Source organism: Schistocerca gregaria, chromosome 5 (genome assembly GCF_023897955.1).
Source record: "Schistocerca gregaria isolate iqSchGreg1 chromosome 5, iqSchGreg1.2, whole genome shotgun sequence".
NCBI classification, from domain to species: Eukaryota; Metazoa; Arthropoda; class Insecta; order Orthoptera; family Acrididae; genus Schistocerca; species Schistocerca gregaria.
In genome coordinates, this window is record NC_064924.1 from 636184630 (window position 1) to 636201722 (window position 17093).

A 17093-nucleotide genomic window follows, 5' to 3' on the forward strand; every position below is an offset into this window, starting at 1 on the left:
TTAACTCATTTCCTGTTAGTAGGAGGTGTGATTAATCTACAATCTACTTCTGTATCTCCTGATACCCATGAAAGAACACTGCAAGTGAGGGGAGGGGGGGCAGAAGAAGAAGAAGTAGTTTCATTTGTAATCAATCTGATCACTGACTAAATTGTTTGTTTTCCAGTTGATTCTCTCAGTGTAACAAAATGTTTTCAGCATTAGGCTTGCTAAATTATCAAAAACAGACTCAGTGTATGCTACATGATGAAAAAGTTGATTCAGCAGTATTTCTTTAAAAACTAAAAGCTTCAGTAAACAGTTGTTTAATAGAAAAATATCTTTTTTATAAAAAAGAAAAAAACCCCACATTTCATAAAACAATTACTGTTCCATAATATCGCAAGATTTCCACACAAAAATGAACAATTTGGCAAAAATTGCATGAAGTTGATTTGATACTAAAGTGTCTACTTATTTAATCCAAACACTGAAATATGCTACAAAATCATCAAAGAATAAACAATTATGGGAAAAAATAAGTGCTGTCCCTCACATTATTCTGACTAGATTTATACATATGTATGTTTCAGCACGGCAAAGATCTAATTATGTCATCATACGTTATTTACATCAGTCAGTAGACCATATGCATTTAATACTGCCAAATGGCATACAAAAATAACTTTACCCACAAAGCTTAGTTGCAAATCTGTACCAACATGTAGACAACGTGACAGTCTTATTGGCAAATGCCAATCCAAGACCAACCTTATAATCACAAAAACATCTTCCAAACTCTAGAAACAAACTGAAGAACACTTCAGCAAATGTCATTTTAAGTTGTAGCAACCACTACATCCATCACACATCACCTGCCCTGGGAAATGCCACAATCACTTACAACAGTCCGGCTATAATGGCATTTACAATAAATTTTCATTGCAATTATGTACATCGAGATACAAGTAATTCCATAAAGTAAGTAATATAAACAACTGTACCATTTAACTTGTTTACAATTCTTTATACACAAAATGGAAGACTATACACTTCCCTTGTGCAAAAATATTTTACACCTTTTTTCTAACATAATTTAATTTATTTTGTTGGCATAGAAGTATATGCAAGCTATCTGCCTGAAATTAATCAACCTGTTATTTTCCACATGAGTTCACATAATGACACACTAATAAATACAGAATATGCCCAATTATAAATTAATGTGCGTGCATGATGGGATATTTCAGAGCCAAACGCCTAAAGTAACAAAGCAGAAAATGTAAGTGCAGTTTAAGATAATTTTTACCAACAATAGACAACAACTTTTTTTAAAATTTGAGATAGAGAATAAATAAAGTGGAAAGTGACAATTTTATGTTCTTATGAAAAAAAATCTAACAATATATACTAATAAATGCGAGATGTCTCAAAAAAGTATATTTCAGTAAGGGGAAAATAAACACTTGTAAATGCTTAAATTGACATCTTTGGTATCTCTCAGTTAATACACCCGAAAGAGCACAGAGTAAGTAGAACTGAAGTAAATGGAAGAGATCAATGTTCACAACAGATTAAACAGCATGAAAGCAAGGCACAAGGTACAGCAACAGCACAGTAGCGTAATATTTCATTTCTTCCAATCGATGTCCCATCCAAATGACTCAGTAACATTAAATACAATAAGTTCTTTAACAACACAATTAACTCAGACAGAAAAAATGTACATCTTTAAATCATTAATGGGATATAAAAAAAATGTCTATACAGCACGAGAAAAATACAAGCAGAAAAAAGATATTTTAAAAAATATATTTATGGCAGGTAACATTTATGTAAACTTCTATAATGCATTTACAATATGTAACTCTCTAGACCGTAACAAAATATTCTGTTTCTTTTTTATATTGGTTTTACAATCAGAACATGATAGGTTTATCTTTGCACTGGTCGGCGACATACGACGTGAAACGTTTCAGGAACTTTGGGTACTCCCGCTTGTAAACAGCCCTCAGCACTGACGCTGGTGCCCAGCCTCCAGGATTCACTGTTTACCAACACAAAAGTTAATACTATTATATGGAATAGCCATTATCGAGTACACATTGGATTTTCTGTCAAAGAATAAACTGAAGTCAACTATCAAACTTAACATACACATAACTAAAATTCTAATGAATATCTGTGTGTATGAAAAATTTACTTGGGATCTGATTAACAGAGCAATAAAAGAATAGTATATGAAAAATATACTACGGATCTTATTAACACACCATGAGGAAAAGAGCTTATGGAGATAACTAACAAATTTTATGAATGTGTATTCTTCAAATGCACAATTCGTGGAATTATATCATCAATGAAATGAATAATCTTTCTTAATTATGTATGTAACACTGATATGTTTGCTTGTCCATACGTTTTTGTTCTAACACCATAATACTTCTGAAATAATAAAAACTAAGACAGGTTCTAATTTAGATTGTTACAGTAAGGAGAAGGAGTATACTTCTTAGAATGTGTATTTCATATTGACTGTGGCAGATGTGATGATTATTAAAATTACCCCATGAGAAAGAGCTAGGTAGCTCTGAGCCAGACCAGACATGTTCAGGTTGCTTGATTGCAAATTGTCTGAATAAGGTAAACATGCCACATCCAGTTTTTGTACTGGTTGACTATAAAGTTTTAATCTTCCAAGAAGTTTAATAATAATATACTCTTAATTTCACTACCATAGGCACCTGAGGAGAAAAATTGAAAATTTGTGGCAAGACTGCAACTTGAAAGCAGATTTCTTTCTAGTCGGGAGCATTCACCACCCTTTCAGTTTATTGGCCTCAGCAATAAGTTTTTACACATATATATAAAGTACTGAATCAGAGATTTACTGCAATAAGTAACAGTCACTATTAACTTGTCGTCTGGTATACTTTTTCTACCTGGGTACACAGGAAATTCGAACAGTACTTGGCACACTAATTTCGCTTTAAAAAGTATGGATGCGAGTCCCTGCCAAGTCCCCCGTAGTTAGGTTTGTGTGATTTCTCAAATTTGCGTAAGGCAAATGCAACAACAGTTTCTATGAAACGGACACTGTTGATTTCCTTCCGCATCCTTCTCACCCAGAGCTTGATCTCCATGTATAATATGTCCTCAAGGTTAATGGAAAATTAGTCTGCCTTCCTTCCAGGTTACAGAGGGCTCATGAGACTCTTTAAAGACATGAGATAGATACCAGATGACTGAAACACGGAGTCACACATCACTAACAAATTTGATTGAATGAGCAAAGATTCAACTTCTTATTCCACTGTAAGGTTTTACATTTGCCATTTGTTTCGTATTCAAGCTAATAGTCTGCCTTCTAGAATGACTCTCTTTACACATTGCAATATCTTTAACTTCGAAACTTTCTAGCAAAGGTAAATACTGGATCAAGACTTTACCCAGGAATTTTGCCATTTGAAGGCGAGTTATGCCTGGTTAGCTAAGGTGGTAAGAGCACTGCACTCAAAAGATGTGGGTATAGGTTCAACCACCCTTTTAACCTGATGAGAGGTTTCAAAACGTTGCATTCTGCAGCAGAGAGAAAAATTCACTTTCCAAGACCTGTAGGCTATGGCTAACCCACTTCTTTGCAATATCTTTTCTTCCAGAAGTGCATGTCCAGCAAGGTACGGAGGAGAGCTTCTGCGAAGTTGGGTATGTAGGAGAGGTGACAGAGTTGTAGGTAACACTCGGATGGCTCAGTCAATAAGACCACTACTCACTAAAAGCGAGGTTCTGGGTTCAAATTCTAATTCAGCACACAAGTTTTGATCTGGAAGGAGTTTTTCATTTTTAGTTTTATTATGATTTACAGTCCCCTTTGACAATGACTTCCCATAAAATGTAGTCGATGCTATTCATTGTACAGTGGAGATGTTGAGTTGTGGACACACACACACACACACACACACACACACACACACACACACACACACAGAGAGAGAGAGAGAGACGGCCAGGCTGCTGAAGCCAGTTGAGAAGGTGTGTGTGTGTGTGTGTGTGTGTGTGTGTGTAATCCAGACAAGGGCCTCTTGGCTGAAAGATTACTTGTTTAACATTTCTTTTGTTGTGCCTCTCTGTGACTCAACATCTACACTGCATGGTGAGTAGCAATCTATCCTTTTCATAATATTAACATTATTCCATTTGGATTTTCCATTACTCAATTAATGTTAGCTAGATGTACAAGTAATTGTATTTGTAAGGAAAATCTTAGAAAATAGCAACCATCTTGTGTCAACCAACCAAAGTATCCACCTGTATAACACAGGGAGAAAGCAGGACATAGATGTTCAACATGCACAAACAACACTAAAACAGAATGGACCACTGCAAACAGGAAACAGACTATACAATAAGCTACCTACAAACATTAAAACAATAAATGACACTTCAAAATTTAAAACTGCTGTCCATAAATATTTATTGCAAAAATAATGAATATCTCGAAATATAAAAATTTAGTGCCAAGGTTAAATATAATGTATGGAAGCTAAACCTTCAGTTGTGACAATATTAAGCCTAAAGCAATGTAAATTCCGGTATGATTTAAAAACATGTACTGTAAATCACAATGACTTGTCGAAAATCATATTGTATACCTTGTACCCTACCCCCATGAACCATGGACCTTGCCGTTGGTGGGGAGGCTTGCGTGCCTCAGCGATACAGATGGCTGTAACGTAGGTGCAACCACAACTGAGGGGTATCTGTTGAAACGCCAGACAAATGTGTGGTTCCTGAAGAGGGGCAGCAGCCTTTTCAGTAGTTGCAGGGGCAACAGTCTGGATGATTGACTGATCTGGCCTTCCAACACTAACCAAACCAGCCTTGCAGTGCTGGTACTGCAAACGGCTGAAAGCAAGGGGAAACTACAGCCGTAATTTTTCCCGAGGGCATTCAGCTTTACTGTATGGTTAAATGATGACGGCGTCCTCTTGGGTAAAATATTCCGGAGGTAAAATAGTCCCCCATTCGGATCTCCGGGTGGGGTCTACTCAAGAGGACGTCGTTATCAGGAGAAAGAAAACTAGCATTCTACGGATCGGAGCGTGGAATGTCAGATACCTTAATCAGGCAGGTAAGTTAGAAAATTTAAAAAGGGAAATGGATAGGTTAAAGTTAGATATAGTGGGAATTAGTGAAGTTCGGTGGCAGGAGGAACAAGACTTCTGGTCAGGTGAATACCGGGTTATAAATACAAAATCAAATGTGGGTAATGCAAGAGTAGGTTTAATAATGAATAAAAAAAATAGGAGTGCGGGTACTACAAACAGCATAGTGAACACATTTTAGTGGCCAAGATAGACACAAAGCCCATGCCTACTACAGTCGTACAAGTTTATATGCCAACCAGCTATGCAGATGATGAAGAAATTGGTGAAATGTATGATGAGATAAAAGATATTATAGAGGTAGTGAAGGGAGACGAAAATTTAATAGTCATGGGTGACTGGAATTTGAGAGTAGGAAAAGAGAGAGAAGGAAACATAGTGGGTGAATATGGATTGGGCGAGAGAAATGAAAGAAGAAGCCGTCTGGTAGAATTTTGCACGGAGCATAAATTAATCATAGCTAACACTTGGTTCAAGAATCATAAAAGAAGGTTGTATACATGGAAGAACCCTGGAGATACTGGAAGGTATCAGATAGATTATATAATGGCAAGACAGAGATTTAGGAACCCGGTTTTAAATTGTAAGACATTTCCAGGGGTAGATATGGACTCTGATCACAATCTATTGGTTATGAACTGTAGATTAAAACTGAAGAAACTGCAAAAAGGTGGAATTGAAGGATATGGGGCTTGGATAAACTGAAAGAACCAGAGGTTGTACAGAGTTTCAGGGAGAGCATAAGGGAACAATTGACAGCAGTGGGGGAAAGAAGTACAGTAGAAGAAGAATGGGTAGCTCCAAGGGATGAAGTAGTGAAGGCAGCAAGAGGATCAAGTAGGTAAAAAGATGAGGCCAATAGAAATCCTTGGGTAACAGAAGAGATACTGAATTTGATTGATGAAAGGAGAAAATACGAAAATGCAGTAAGTGAAGCAGGCAAAAAGGAATACAAACATCTCAAAAATGAGATCGACAGGAAGTGCAAAACGGCTAAGCAGGCATGGCTAGAGGACAGACGTAAGCATGTAGAGGCTTGTCTCACTAGGTGTAAGATAGATACCGCCTACAGGAAAATTAAAGAGACCTTTGGAGAAAGGAGAACCACTTGTATGAATATCAAGAACTCAGATTGAAACCCAGTTCTAAGCAAAGAAGTGAAAGCAGAAAGGTGGGAGCAGTATATAGAGGGTCTATACAAGGGTGATGTTCTTGAGGACAATATTATGGAAATGGAAGAGGAGGTAGATGAAGATGAAATGGGAGATAAGATACTGCGTGAAGAGTTTGGCAGAGCACTGAAAGACCTGAGTCGAAACAAGGCCTCCGGAGTAGACAACATTCCACTGGAACTACTGACGCCCTTGGGAGAGCCAGTCCTGACCTACCATCTGGTGAGCAAGATGTTTGAGACAGGCGAAATACCCACAGACTTCAAGAAGAATATAATAATTCCAATCCCAAAGAAAGCAGGCGTTGACAGATGTGAAAATTACCGAACTATCGGTTTAATAAGTCACAGCTGCAAAATACTAACACCAATTCTTTACAGACGAATAGAAAAACTGGTAGAAGCCGACCTCGGCAAAGATCAGTTTGGATTTCGCACAAATGTTGGAACACGTGAGGCAATATTGGCCCTACGATTTATCTTAGAAAATAGATTAAGGAATGGCAAACCTACATTTCTAACATTTGTAGACTTAGAGAAAGCTTTTGACAATGTTGACTGGAATACTCTCTTTCAAATTCTGAAGGTGGCAGAGGGAAAATACAAGGAGCGAAAGGCTATTTACAATTTGTACAGAAACCAGATGGCAGTTATAAGAGTCGAGGGACATGAAAGGGAAGCAATGGTTGGGAAAGGAGTGAGACAGGGTTGTAGCCTCTCCCCGATGTTATTCAATCTGTATATTGAGCAAGCAGTAAAGGAAACAAAAGAAAAAGTCAGAGTAGGTATTAAACTCCATGGAGAAGAAATAAAAACTTTGAGGTTCGCTGATGACATTGCAATTCTGTCAGAGACAGCAAAGGACTTGGAAGAGCAGTTGAATGGAATGGACGGTGTCCTGAAAGTAGGGTATAAGATGAACATCAACAAAAGCAAAACAAGGCTAATGGAATGTAGTTGAATTAAGTTGGGTGATGCTGAGGAAATTAGATTAGGAAATGAGACACTTACAGTAGTAAAGGAATTTTGCTATTTAGGAAGTAAAATAACTGATGATGCTCAAAGCAGAGAGGATATAAAATGTAGACTGGCAATGGCAAGGAAAGCGTTTTTGAAAAAGAGAAATCTGTTAACATTAAATATAGATTGAAGTGTCAGGAAGTCGTTTCTGAAAGTATTTGTATGGAGTGTAGCCATGTATGGAAGTGAAACATGGACGATCACTAGTTTGGACAAGAAGAGAATAGAAGCTTTTGAGATGTGGTGCTACAGAAGAATGCTGAAGATTAGATGGGTACATCACATAACTAATGAGGAGGTACTGAATAGAATTGGGGAGAAGAGGAGTTTGTGGCACAACTTGTCTAGAAGAAGAAATTGGTTGGTAGGACATGTTCTGAGGCAGCAAGGGATCACCAATTTAGTACTGGAGGGCAGCGTGGAGGATAAAAATCGTAGAGGGAGACCAAGAGATGAATACACTAAGCAGATTCAGAAGGATTTAGGTTGCAGTAAGTACTGGGAGATGAAGCAGCTTGCACAGTATAGAGCAGCATGGAGAGCTGCTCTCAAACCAGTCTCAGGACCGAAGACAACAACAACATATCTTGTACAACAAATGATCAAAAGGACCAATAAAAATGTAATGTAATGTAATAATCTGAGGAGTGGAGGCCAAATTTACAGCCTGAAGAAATACAGGAATAACAATTCATTCTTCTTATCTCCTGTTCATTAAAGCAGTGCCTAAATTATTTTAAAACTTTGACGTATATAGAACACATTGCAGTTTCTTTAGTAGGGGCAGATCATTTCTCTCTTTAATACAATACCCACAATATATATAATTGTTTTTGAGGTAGTAGGCTGATCACAGAGAGAAAGGTTCATACTGGATGTACACGAGTAAAGTTCTTAAGAAACTCAATATTCAGTTAAGTAGTTTTAAGAAATGATTTGAAAGTCAAAAGCATGAAAGCCAACTGTGACAGCTGATAAGATAACATAACTTCCACTGAGAGCAAGTTCAGAAATCACTGCAAGTGCATGGGAAACATACTTCAAAAACTGATATGGATTTTCCAAGTTTCTGCTACCTGCTTTTCACTAGGCCAGTAATTTATCAAATACAGGCTAGTACTTTATCAGTTACATAAACTAAGAATGGATTGAATATGTAAGACACATTACAATACTATGCAGAGAATCTGTCTAATAACGTGAAAAAATCTATGAAGTGACAAGTGTTTTAAATGGACCAAACAACAATTCACAATGTGAAGAGAAAGTAAAATGTGTAATAAGCAAATTCTGCCAGATGATAACTGGATATAAATTGAAAACAAAAGTGGTATTCATGTGAATGTTTGAATCAAAATTGTATGTGTGCGGAACTAATTATAAAATGTCTAGTAAAGACATAGCAAAACATTATGGAATATAGCACAAAAGTTTTTAAACTATCTGTTAAATGTTTGCAAGAACAAAAAAGTTAATAGCGGGTTTTGAAGAGACACAAAATCATCATCTAAAGAGCTTGTAAAGGAGGTTAAAAAAAGAAAAGAGTGAAAAATCATAATGGTTTAATAAACTTCTTATTCATACAATTTAGACTACTGCAGCACAAAGCCTAAAACAGTTGTCTGTGAAGATTTTATCATGTAGTCACTAATTACCGAACGTCTCCTGGAAAGGTAAACAGTACACAGAAATCTTTCAACCTCAAAAACGCCAGAAAAGGCCAGACAGCTGCACCTCTATCAGAAGGAAAAAAATATACAGAGAAATGCTGAAAGAGACTTCAGGGAAGCCCAAATTGGTACAATCTATGGTAATAAAGAACTGGAAATGTCTTGAGAAAATGGACAGGACAAAAATACCACATCAGAATAAAAGTGTCTATAAAACAATGTAGAAAATATTGACACAACCACTACTCACTGCATAATAAATGTAGAGATGATGATTTTTATAATTTTTTTTTTAAACCATGGTCTAAACATATTTCACAATTCATCGCTCTGGAGAGAACACGGTTATCAGTGTTTGAATCATCTCCTTGAGGAGCATTTTCATTATGTGATTAAGAGAAACATTCTACAAGAACAATATTGCATTTCAGATGCTATATATCAGCTAGTGTGACATATGGGTTTGTCTCTATCAGGAAGTGCTTCAAATTCTGAATCATAATTAATATGGTATGCATGGTATATGTTCAATGCCTCACTATTTTGTTCGAGGTGGTTGTTGTTGTGGTCTTCAGTCCTGAGACTGGTTTGATGCAGCTCTCCATGCTACTCTATCCTGTACAAACTTCTTCATCTCCCAGTACCTATTGCAACCTACATCCTTCTGAATCTGCTTAGTGTATTCATCTCTTGGTCTCCCTCTAAGATCTTTATCCTCCACGCTGCCCTCCAGTACTAAATTGGTGATCCCTTGCTGCCTCAGAACATGTCCTACCAACCAATTTCTTTTTCTAGTCAAGTTGTGCCACAAACTCCTCTTCTCCCTAATTCTATCCAATACCTCCTCACTAGTTATGGGGTCTACCCATCTAATCTTCAGCATTCTTCTGTAGCACCACATCTCAAAAGCTTCTATTCTCTTCTTGTCCAAACTATTTATCGTCCATGTTTCACTTCCATACATGGCTACACGCCATACAAATACTTTCAAAAATGACTTCCTGACACTTAAATCTATACTCAATGTTAACAAATTTCTCTTTTTCAAAAACGCTTTCCTTGCCATTGCCAGTCTACATTTTATATCCTCTTTATTTCGACCATCATCAGTTATTTTGCTCCCCAAATAGCAAAACTCCTTTACTACTGTAAGTGTCTCATTTCCTAATCTAATTCCCTCAGCATCACCCGATTTAATTTGACTACATTCCATTATCCTCGTTTTGCTTTTGTTGATGTTCATCTTATATCCTCCTTTCAAGACACTGTCCATTCCGTTCAACTGCTCTTCCAGGTCCTTTGCTGTCTCTGACCGAATTACAATGTCATCGGCGAACCTCAAAGCTTTTATTTCTTCTCCATGGATTTCAATTCCTACTCCGAATTTTTCTTTTGTTTCCTTTACTGCTTGCTCAATATACAGATTGAATAGCATTGGGGACAGGCCACAATCCCGTCTCACTTCCTTTCATGCCCCTCGACTCTTATAACTGCCATCTGGTTTCTGTACAAATTGTAAATAGCCTTTCACTCCCTGTATTTTACCCCTGCCACCTTCTGAATTTGAAAGAGTATTCCAGTCAACATTGTCAAAAGCTTTCGCCAAGTCTACAAATGCTAGAAACGTAGGTTTGCCTTTTCTTAATCTTTCTTCTAACATACGTCGTAGGGTCAGTATTGCCTCACGTGTTCCAACATTTCTACGGAATCCAAACTGATCTTCGCCGAGGTCGGCTTCTACCAGTTTTTCCATTCGTCTGTAAGGAATTCTGTTACTTATTAAACTGATACTTCGGTAATTTTCACATCTGTCAACACCTGCTTTCTTTGGGATTGGAATTATAATATTCTTCTTGAAGTCTGTGGGTATTTCGCCTGTCTCATACATCTTGCTCACCAGATGATAGAGTTGTGTCAGGACTGGCTCTCCCAAGGCTGTCAGTAGTTCCAATGGAATGTTATCTACTCCCGAGGCCTTGTTTCGACTGAGGTCTTTCAGTGCTCTGTGAAACTCTTTACGCAGTATCGTATCTCCCATTTCACCTTCATCTACCTCCTCTTCCATTTCCATAATATTGTCCTCAAGAACATCGCCCCTGTATAGAACCTCTATACACTCCTTCCACCTTTCTGCTTTCCCTTCTTTGCTTAGAACTGCGTTTCCATCTGAGCTCTTGATATTCATACAAGTGGTTCTCTTTTCTCCAAAGGTATCTTTAACTTTCCTGTAGGCAGTATCTATCTTACCCCTCACGAGATAAGCCTCTACATCCTTACATTTGTCCTCTAGCCACCCCTGCTTAGAAAATTTGCACTTCCCGTCGATCTCATTTTTGAGATGGTTGTATTCCTTTTTGCCTGCTTCACTTACTGCATTTTCGTATTTTCTCCTTTCATCAATTAAATTCAGTATCTCTTCTGTTACCCAAGGATTTCTATTGGCCTCATCTTTTTACCTAGTTGATCCTCTCTGCCTTCACTACTTCATCCCTCAAAGCTACCCATTCTTCTTCTACTGTACTTCTTTCCCCCATTCCTGTCAATTGTTCCCTTATGCTCTCCCTGAAACTCTGTACAACCTCTGGTTCTTTCAGTTTATGCAGGCCCCATCTCCTTAAATTACCACCTTTTTGCAGTTTCTTCAGTTTTAATCTACAGTTCATAATCAATATTGTGATCAGAGTCCACATCTGCCCCTGGAAATGTCTTACAATTTAAAACCTGGTCCCTAAATCTCTGTCTTACCATTATATAATCTAATCTTCTAGTATCTCCAGGGTTCTTCCATGTATACAACCTTCTTTTATGATTCTTGAACCAAGTGTTAGCTATGATTAATTTATGCTCTGTGCAAAATTCTACCAGGTGGCTTCCTCTTTCAATTCTTACCCCCAATCCATATTCAGATACTACATTTCCTTCTCTTCCTTTTCCTATTGTCGAATTCCAGTCACTCCTTTTTGTCTCCCTTCACTACCTTAATACACTCCTGGAAATGGAAAAAAGAACACATTGACACCGGTGTGTCAGACCCACCATACTTGCTCCGGACACTGCGAGAGCGCTGTACAAGCAATGATCACACGCACGGCACAGCGGACACACCAGGAACCGAGGTCGAATGGCGCTAGCTGTGTAGCATTTGTGCACCGCCGCCGTCAGTGTCAGCCAGTTTGCCGTGGCATACGGAGCTCCATCGTAGTCTTTAACACTGGTAGCATGCCGCGATAGCGTGGACGTGAACCGTATGTGCAGTTGACGGACTTTGAGCGAGGGCGTATAGTGGGCATGCGGGAGGCCGGGTGGACGTACCGCCGAATTGCTCAACACGTGGGGCGTGAGGTCTCCACAGTACATCGATGTTGTCGCCAGTGGTCGGCGGAAGGTGCACGTGCCCGTCGACCTGGGACCGGACCGCAGCGACGCACGGATGCACGCCAAGACCGTAGGATCCTACGTAGTGCCGTAGGGGACCGCACCGCCACTTCCCAGCAAATTAGGGACACTGTTGCTCCTGGGGTATCGGCGAGGACCATTTGCAACCATCTCCATGAAGCTGGGCTACGGTCCCGCACATCGTTAGGCCGTCTTCCGTTCACGCCCCAGCATCGTGCAGCCTGTCTCCAGTGGTGTCGCAATAGGCGTGAATGGAGGGACAAATGGAGACGTGTCGTCTTCAGCGATGAGAGTCGCTTCTGCCTTGGTGCCAATGATGGTCGTATGCGTGGTTGGCGCCGTGCAGGTGAGCGCCACAATCAGGACTGCATACGACCGAGGCACACAGGGCCAACACCCGGCATCATGGTGTGGGGAGCGATCTCCTACACTGGCCGTACACCTCTGGTGATCGTCGAGGGGACACTGAATAGTGAACGGTACATCCAAACCGTCATCGAACCCATTGTTCTACCATTCCTAGACCGGCAAGGGAACTTGCTGTTCCAACAGGACAATGCACGTCCGCATGTATCCCGTGCCACCCAACGTGCTCTAGAAGGTGTAAGTCAACTACCCTGGCCAGCAAGATCTCCGGATCTGTCCCCCATTGAGCATGTTTGGGACTCAATGAAGCGTCGTCTCACCCAGTCTGCACGTCCAGCACGAACGCTGGTCCAACTGAGGCGCCAGGTGGAAATGGCATGGCAAGCCGTTCCACAGGACTACATACAGCATCTCTACGATCGTCTCCATGGGAGAATAGCAGCCTGCATTGCTGCGAAAGGTGGATATACACTGTACTAGTGCCGACATTGTGCATGCTCTGTTGCCTGTGTCTATGTGCCTGTGGTTCTGTCAGTGTGATCATGTGATGTATCTGACCCCAGGTATGTGTCAATGAAGTTTCCCCTTCCTGGGACAATGAATTCACGGTGTTCTTATTTCAATTTCCAGGAGTGTAATTTCTTTTATATCATCATACATTTCATCAATTTCTTCATCATCTGCACAGCTACTTGGCATATAAAATTGTAATACTATAGTAGGCATGGGCTTCATGTCTATCTTGGCCACAATAATGTGGTCACTATAGTGTTTGTAGAAGCTTACCCGCACTCCTATTTTTTTTATTCATTATTAAATCTACTCCTGCATTACCCCTACTTGATTTTGTATTTATAACCCTGTATTCACCTGACCAGAAGTCTTGTTCCTCCTTCCACTGAACTTAACTAATTCCCACTATACCTAACTTTAACCCACCCATTTCCCTTTTTAAATTTTCTAACCTACCTGCCCGATTAAGGGATCTGAAATTCCATGCTCCGATCGGTAGAACGCTAGTTTTCTTTCTCCTGATAACGACGTCCTCTTGAGTAGTCCCCGCCCGGAGATCCGAATGGGGGACTATTTTACCTCCGGAATATTTTACCCAAGAGGACGCCATCATCATTTCATCATACAGTAAAGCTCCATGGCCTCGGGAAAAATTATGGCCGTAGTTTCCCCTTGCTTTCAGCCGTTCGCAGTACCACAACAGCATGGCCATTTTGGTTAGTATTACAGGGCCAGATCAGTCAATCATCGTGACTGTTGCCCCTGCAACTACTGAAAAGGCTGCTGCCCCTCTTCAGGAACCACACGTTTGTCTGGTCTTTCAACAGATACCCCTCTGTTGTGGTTGTACCTACGGTACGGCTTTCTGTATCATTGATGTACGCAAGCCTCCCCACCAACGGCAAGGTCCATGGTTCATGGGGGTGGGGTGGGGTGGGGTGGGGTGTAAGTTAAGAAACCTAAATTTGTCCTTTTTAATATTTCATTTGATATAATAGTCTAACCTCATTGGCAACAATCTTCACAATCAAAGAACATGGACTTTTCTCAGCCCAGCCCAACTGAAGAAATGAATAATTCTTGTTTGTTTCATTTTGTTTTAGGGCACATAAAACAACTGGGGTCATACGCGCCTGAGTCAAAACTATAGAACACAAACAGAGAGAGAGGAAGGAAACAACGATACGTCAGTTCCAACGGATAGAATAGGAGACAGCTAAAAACAGGCATGTAGAAAGCAGGCTATTAAAAAAAAAATAAATAAATAAATAAATAAATAAAATGGAAGTCCAAAACTAAAAATTAAATGGCCTTCGTCTTTTTGCTTTGGTGGATAAAAAGTAAAAAGCAGTCGACAGCCCACGCCTCATTCTCTAAAACAGTGGATAAATTGCAAGGCAAAGCCAAGCTGGAACATAAATTAGTAAAAAAAAGGGCATTCCAGCAGGAAATGGCTGACATTGAAAATCTGGGCTCAATGTGTACTAAGGGGCGGGGTAGTGCCACTGAGCAAATGATGATGACTAAAAAGGCAGTGCCCAATACATAGCTGAATTAAAATTATCTCCTCCCGGTGGGAGGGTCGAGAGGAGGTCATCCAAGAAACCGAGAGAGGCTTAATAAGTCTAAGGTTATTCCTGTGAAGGGAGGACCATTGGTGATGGCGAAGCAGCACAGAGATCATCAGAGAGAATATAGGTAGTCGTGGGCTGAGGTACAAGGACTGCAGCCTCGGCAGCAGCCTCATTTCCTGGCAGACCGACATGACCAGGGACCCACAGAAACATGACATTGGCTCCACCAAGAGTGAGCGAGTAACAGTTTTTCTGGACCCGCTGCACTAAGGGATGAGCAGTGTACTGTGCACAGAGACTTTGGTGGGTGCTGAGTGAGTCTGAGCAGACAACACAATTGGGAAGGCTGCAAGAGACAGGTGCGGCATCATCTGAATGTGGATGGCGTCTGGCCCTGGGGCGGAGGATCGGGATGAACTGAGAGCATGATCTAGCTCGCTCATAGTAAAGGAAGCACTGTAGCACTCACGGTTCTGAGAAGAGAAGAGTATCATCCGAATCTCTTCCACTCATTTCCAATGGATGAAGGCAGGGTGATAGTGGGAAGAGCTCGAAACTTCTACGAAATGGTGGCCCAAGGTGTTGGAGATAGCAATAAGGTCCTTGATGACATCATCAGCCGCTGTCAAGACAGAAATTGGGGAATGGATCTTGGTTGCAGAGAGCCATCGGAGGTTGGCCCACACGACAGAGAAAGGTGTGGAATTGATAACAGAACTAGTGAATGAAATGCAGTTAGTTGTTTTGCTATCCCAAAGAACTCAATGACACTTTGCACACATCTGTTTATAATTAATGTAGTTTTCCAGTGTAGGGTGGCAGTTAAAAATGCGGAGAGCACATTTCCATGCGCGAATTGTGTCGCGGCACTCCTCAGTCCACCAAGGGACTGGGACACGATGTGGTAAAGAAGAAGTGCGAGGGATGGAACATTCTGTAGCAGTAAAAATGGCATTGGTGAAATAGGCCACCTGGTCATCACAACTGGGAAAATCTTGTTCTCTGAAGGTTGCCAGGGAGGAATCAAGCTGCCAGTCAGCCTTAGTAATTTGCCATTTGGGCATGCATGTGGATGGGGTACAAGCCAGCAGACAAGAAAACACATGGGAAATGGTCGCTCGAGTCGGTGTCAGAAAGAACGGACCACTCAGGATGATGTGTGAGCTGAGCAGTGCAAAAGGATAGGTCCAAATGGGAATAGCCTAGGTGTGTGAGGAGTTGGAAAGGAAAGTGGGTGCTCCAGTGTTAATGCAGAAGAAGTCTGCCCTGGTGACAGCAAATGATGGAGGGACATAAATGGTACAGAGGGAAGAAGTTGGGCAGGGAAGGAAAATGCGAACTGCAACAGCTTGAAGATGGGTAGTCCGGGAGGTGGGTTGGCTTCGAAGACCATCCCGTATAAGCAGCACGCTGCCCCCATGAGACTCAATGCCAACCTCAGGGGAAAGATCAAAACGAATCAGGAAATGATGCGAAAGCTCACAGCGGTCATGAGGGCACAATTTTGTTTCCCGAAGTCAGAGTACAAATGGATGCTACAGTGCTAAAAGCAGCCATAAATCCTCTTTGTGGGACTGAAGGTTGTGAATGTTCTATTGGAGGACGGTCATGAGGAGGAAGAGATGTAGGGGTGCCAACTCGGCGGTCGCCAGGTGACAGTCAGTGTTGAATCGCTACTACAGGGCACCTACAGGGCACAGAAGCAGGAGGATCCTGCTCCATGGGGTCCACAAAAGCATCGGCGTGCTTGTGAGGTCGGTCTGTGGAGTCCAGCACTAAAAAATGGTTGGTGGTGCACGCAGGCGAGACAGAGGCCAGCTGGACTAGGAGACAACGTGCCGACACCGTCAAGCAGGATCTTCGAGTTGGCGAAGAAGAAGACCGTTTGTCTTTAGCGACTTCTTTCAGCCCCTTTCTGGTTAGAGGAAGACTTGGGTATTGTTTGGCTGGAGGGACGGAGGAAGTCTCTACGGGAATACTCCTTCTGTCCTCTCCTGCCTGCTGGTTATGTAATGAGTGGCTTCACCCCTTTAGGCAAGAGTTTGACTGTTTGTTGCACAGCGGAACGGTGATGCTACCTGGACACTGGACGGTTTCACAACCTCAGAGCCGAACTTGAGGTCACATGTCTGCATGGTCATGTCCTTCACGGAGCGAGTGGTAACAAGAACAGAACTATAGGTGCCAGACACAAGAACAAAAGGTTTGTGACTAGCCAGTAACTTGTGAGCTACTGGGT

General features: G+C 40.9%; 1 protein-coding gene across 1 annotated transcript in view; it reads right to left on the reverse strand.

The window, feature by feature from the left end:
* Positions 1–289: 289 nt before the first annotated feature.
* LOC126271980 (ceramide transfer protein) overlaps positions 290–17093 on the reverse strand; it is a 214035-nt gene continuing 197231 nt past the window's right edge. Inside the window, exon 10 of the mRNA XM_049974446.1 lies at positions 290–2026. Within this exon, the coding sequence (XP_049830403.1) occupies positions 1899–2026 (128 nt within the window). The 3' untranslated portion in view covers positions 290–1898. The remainder of the gene's footprint in view (positions 2027–17093) is intronic.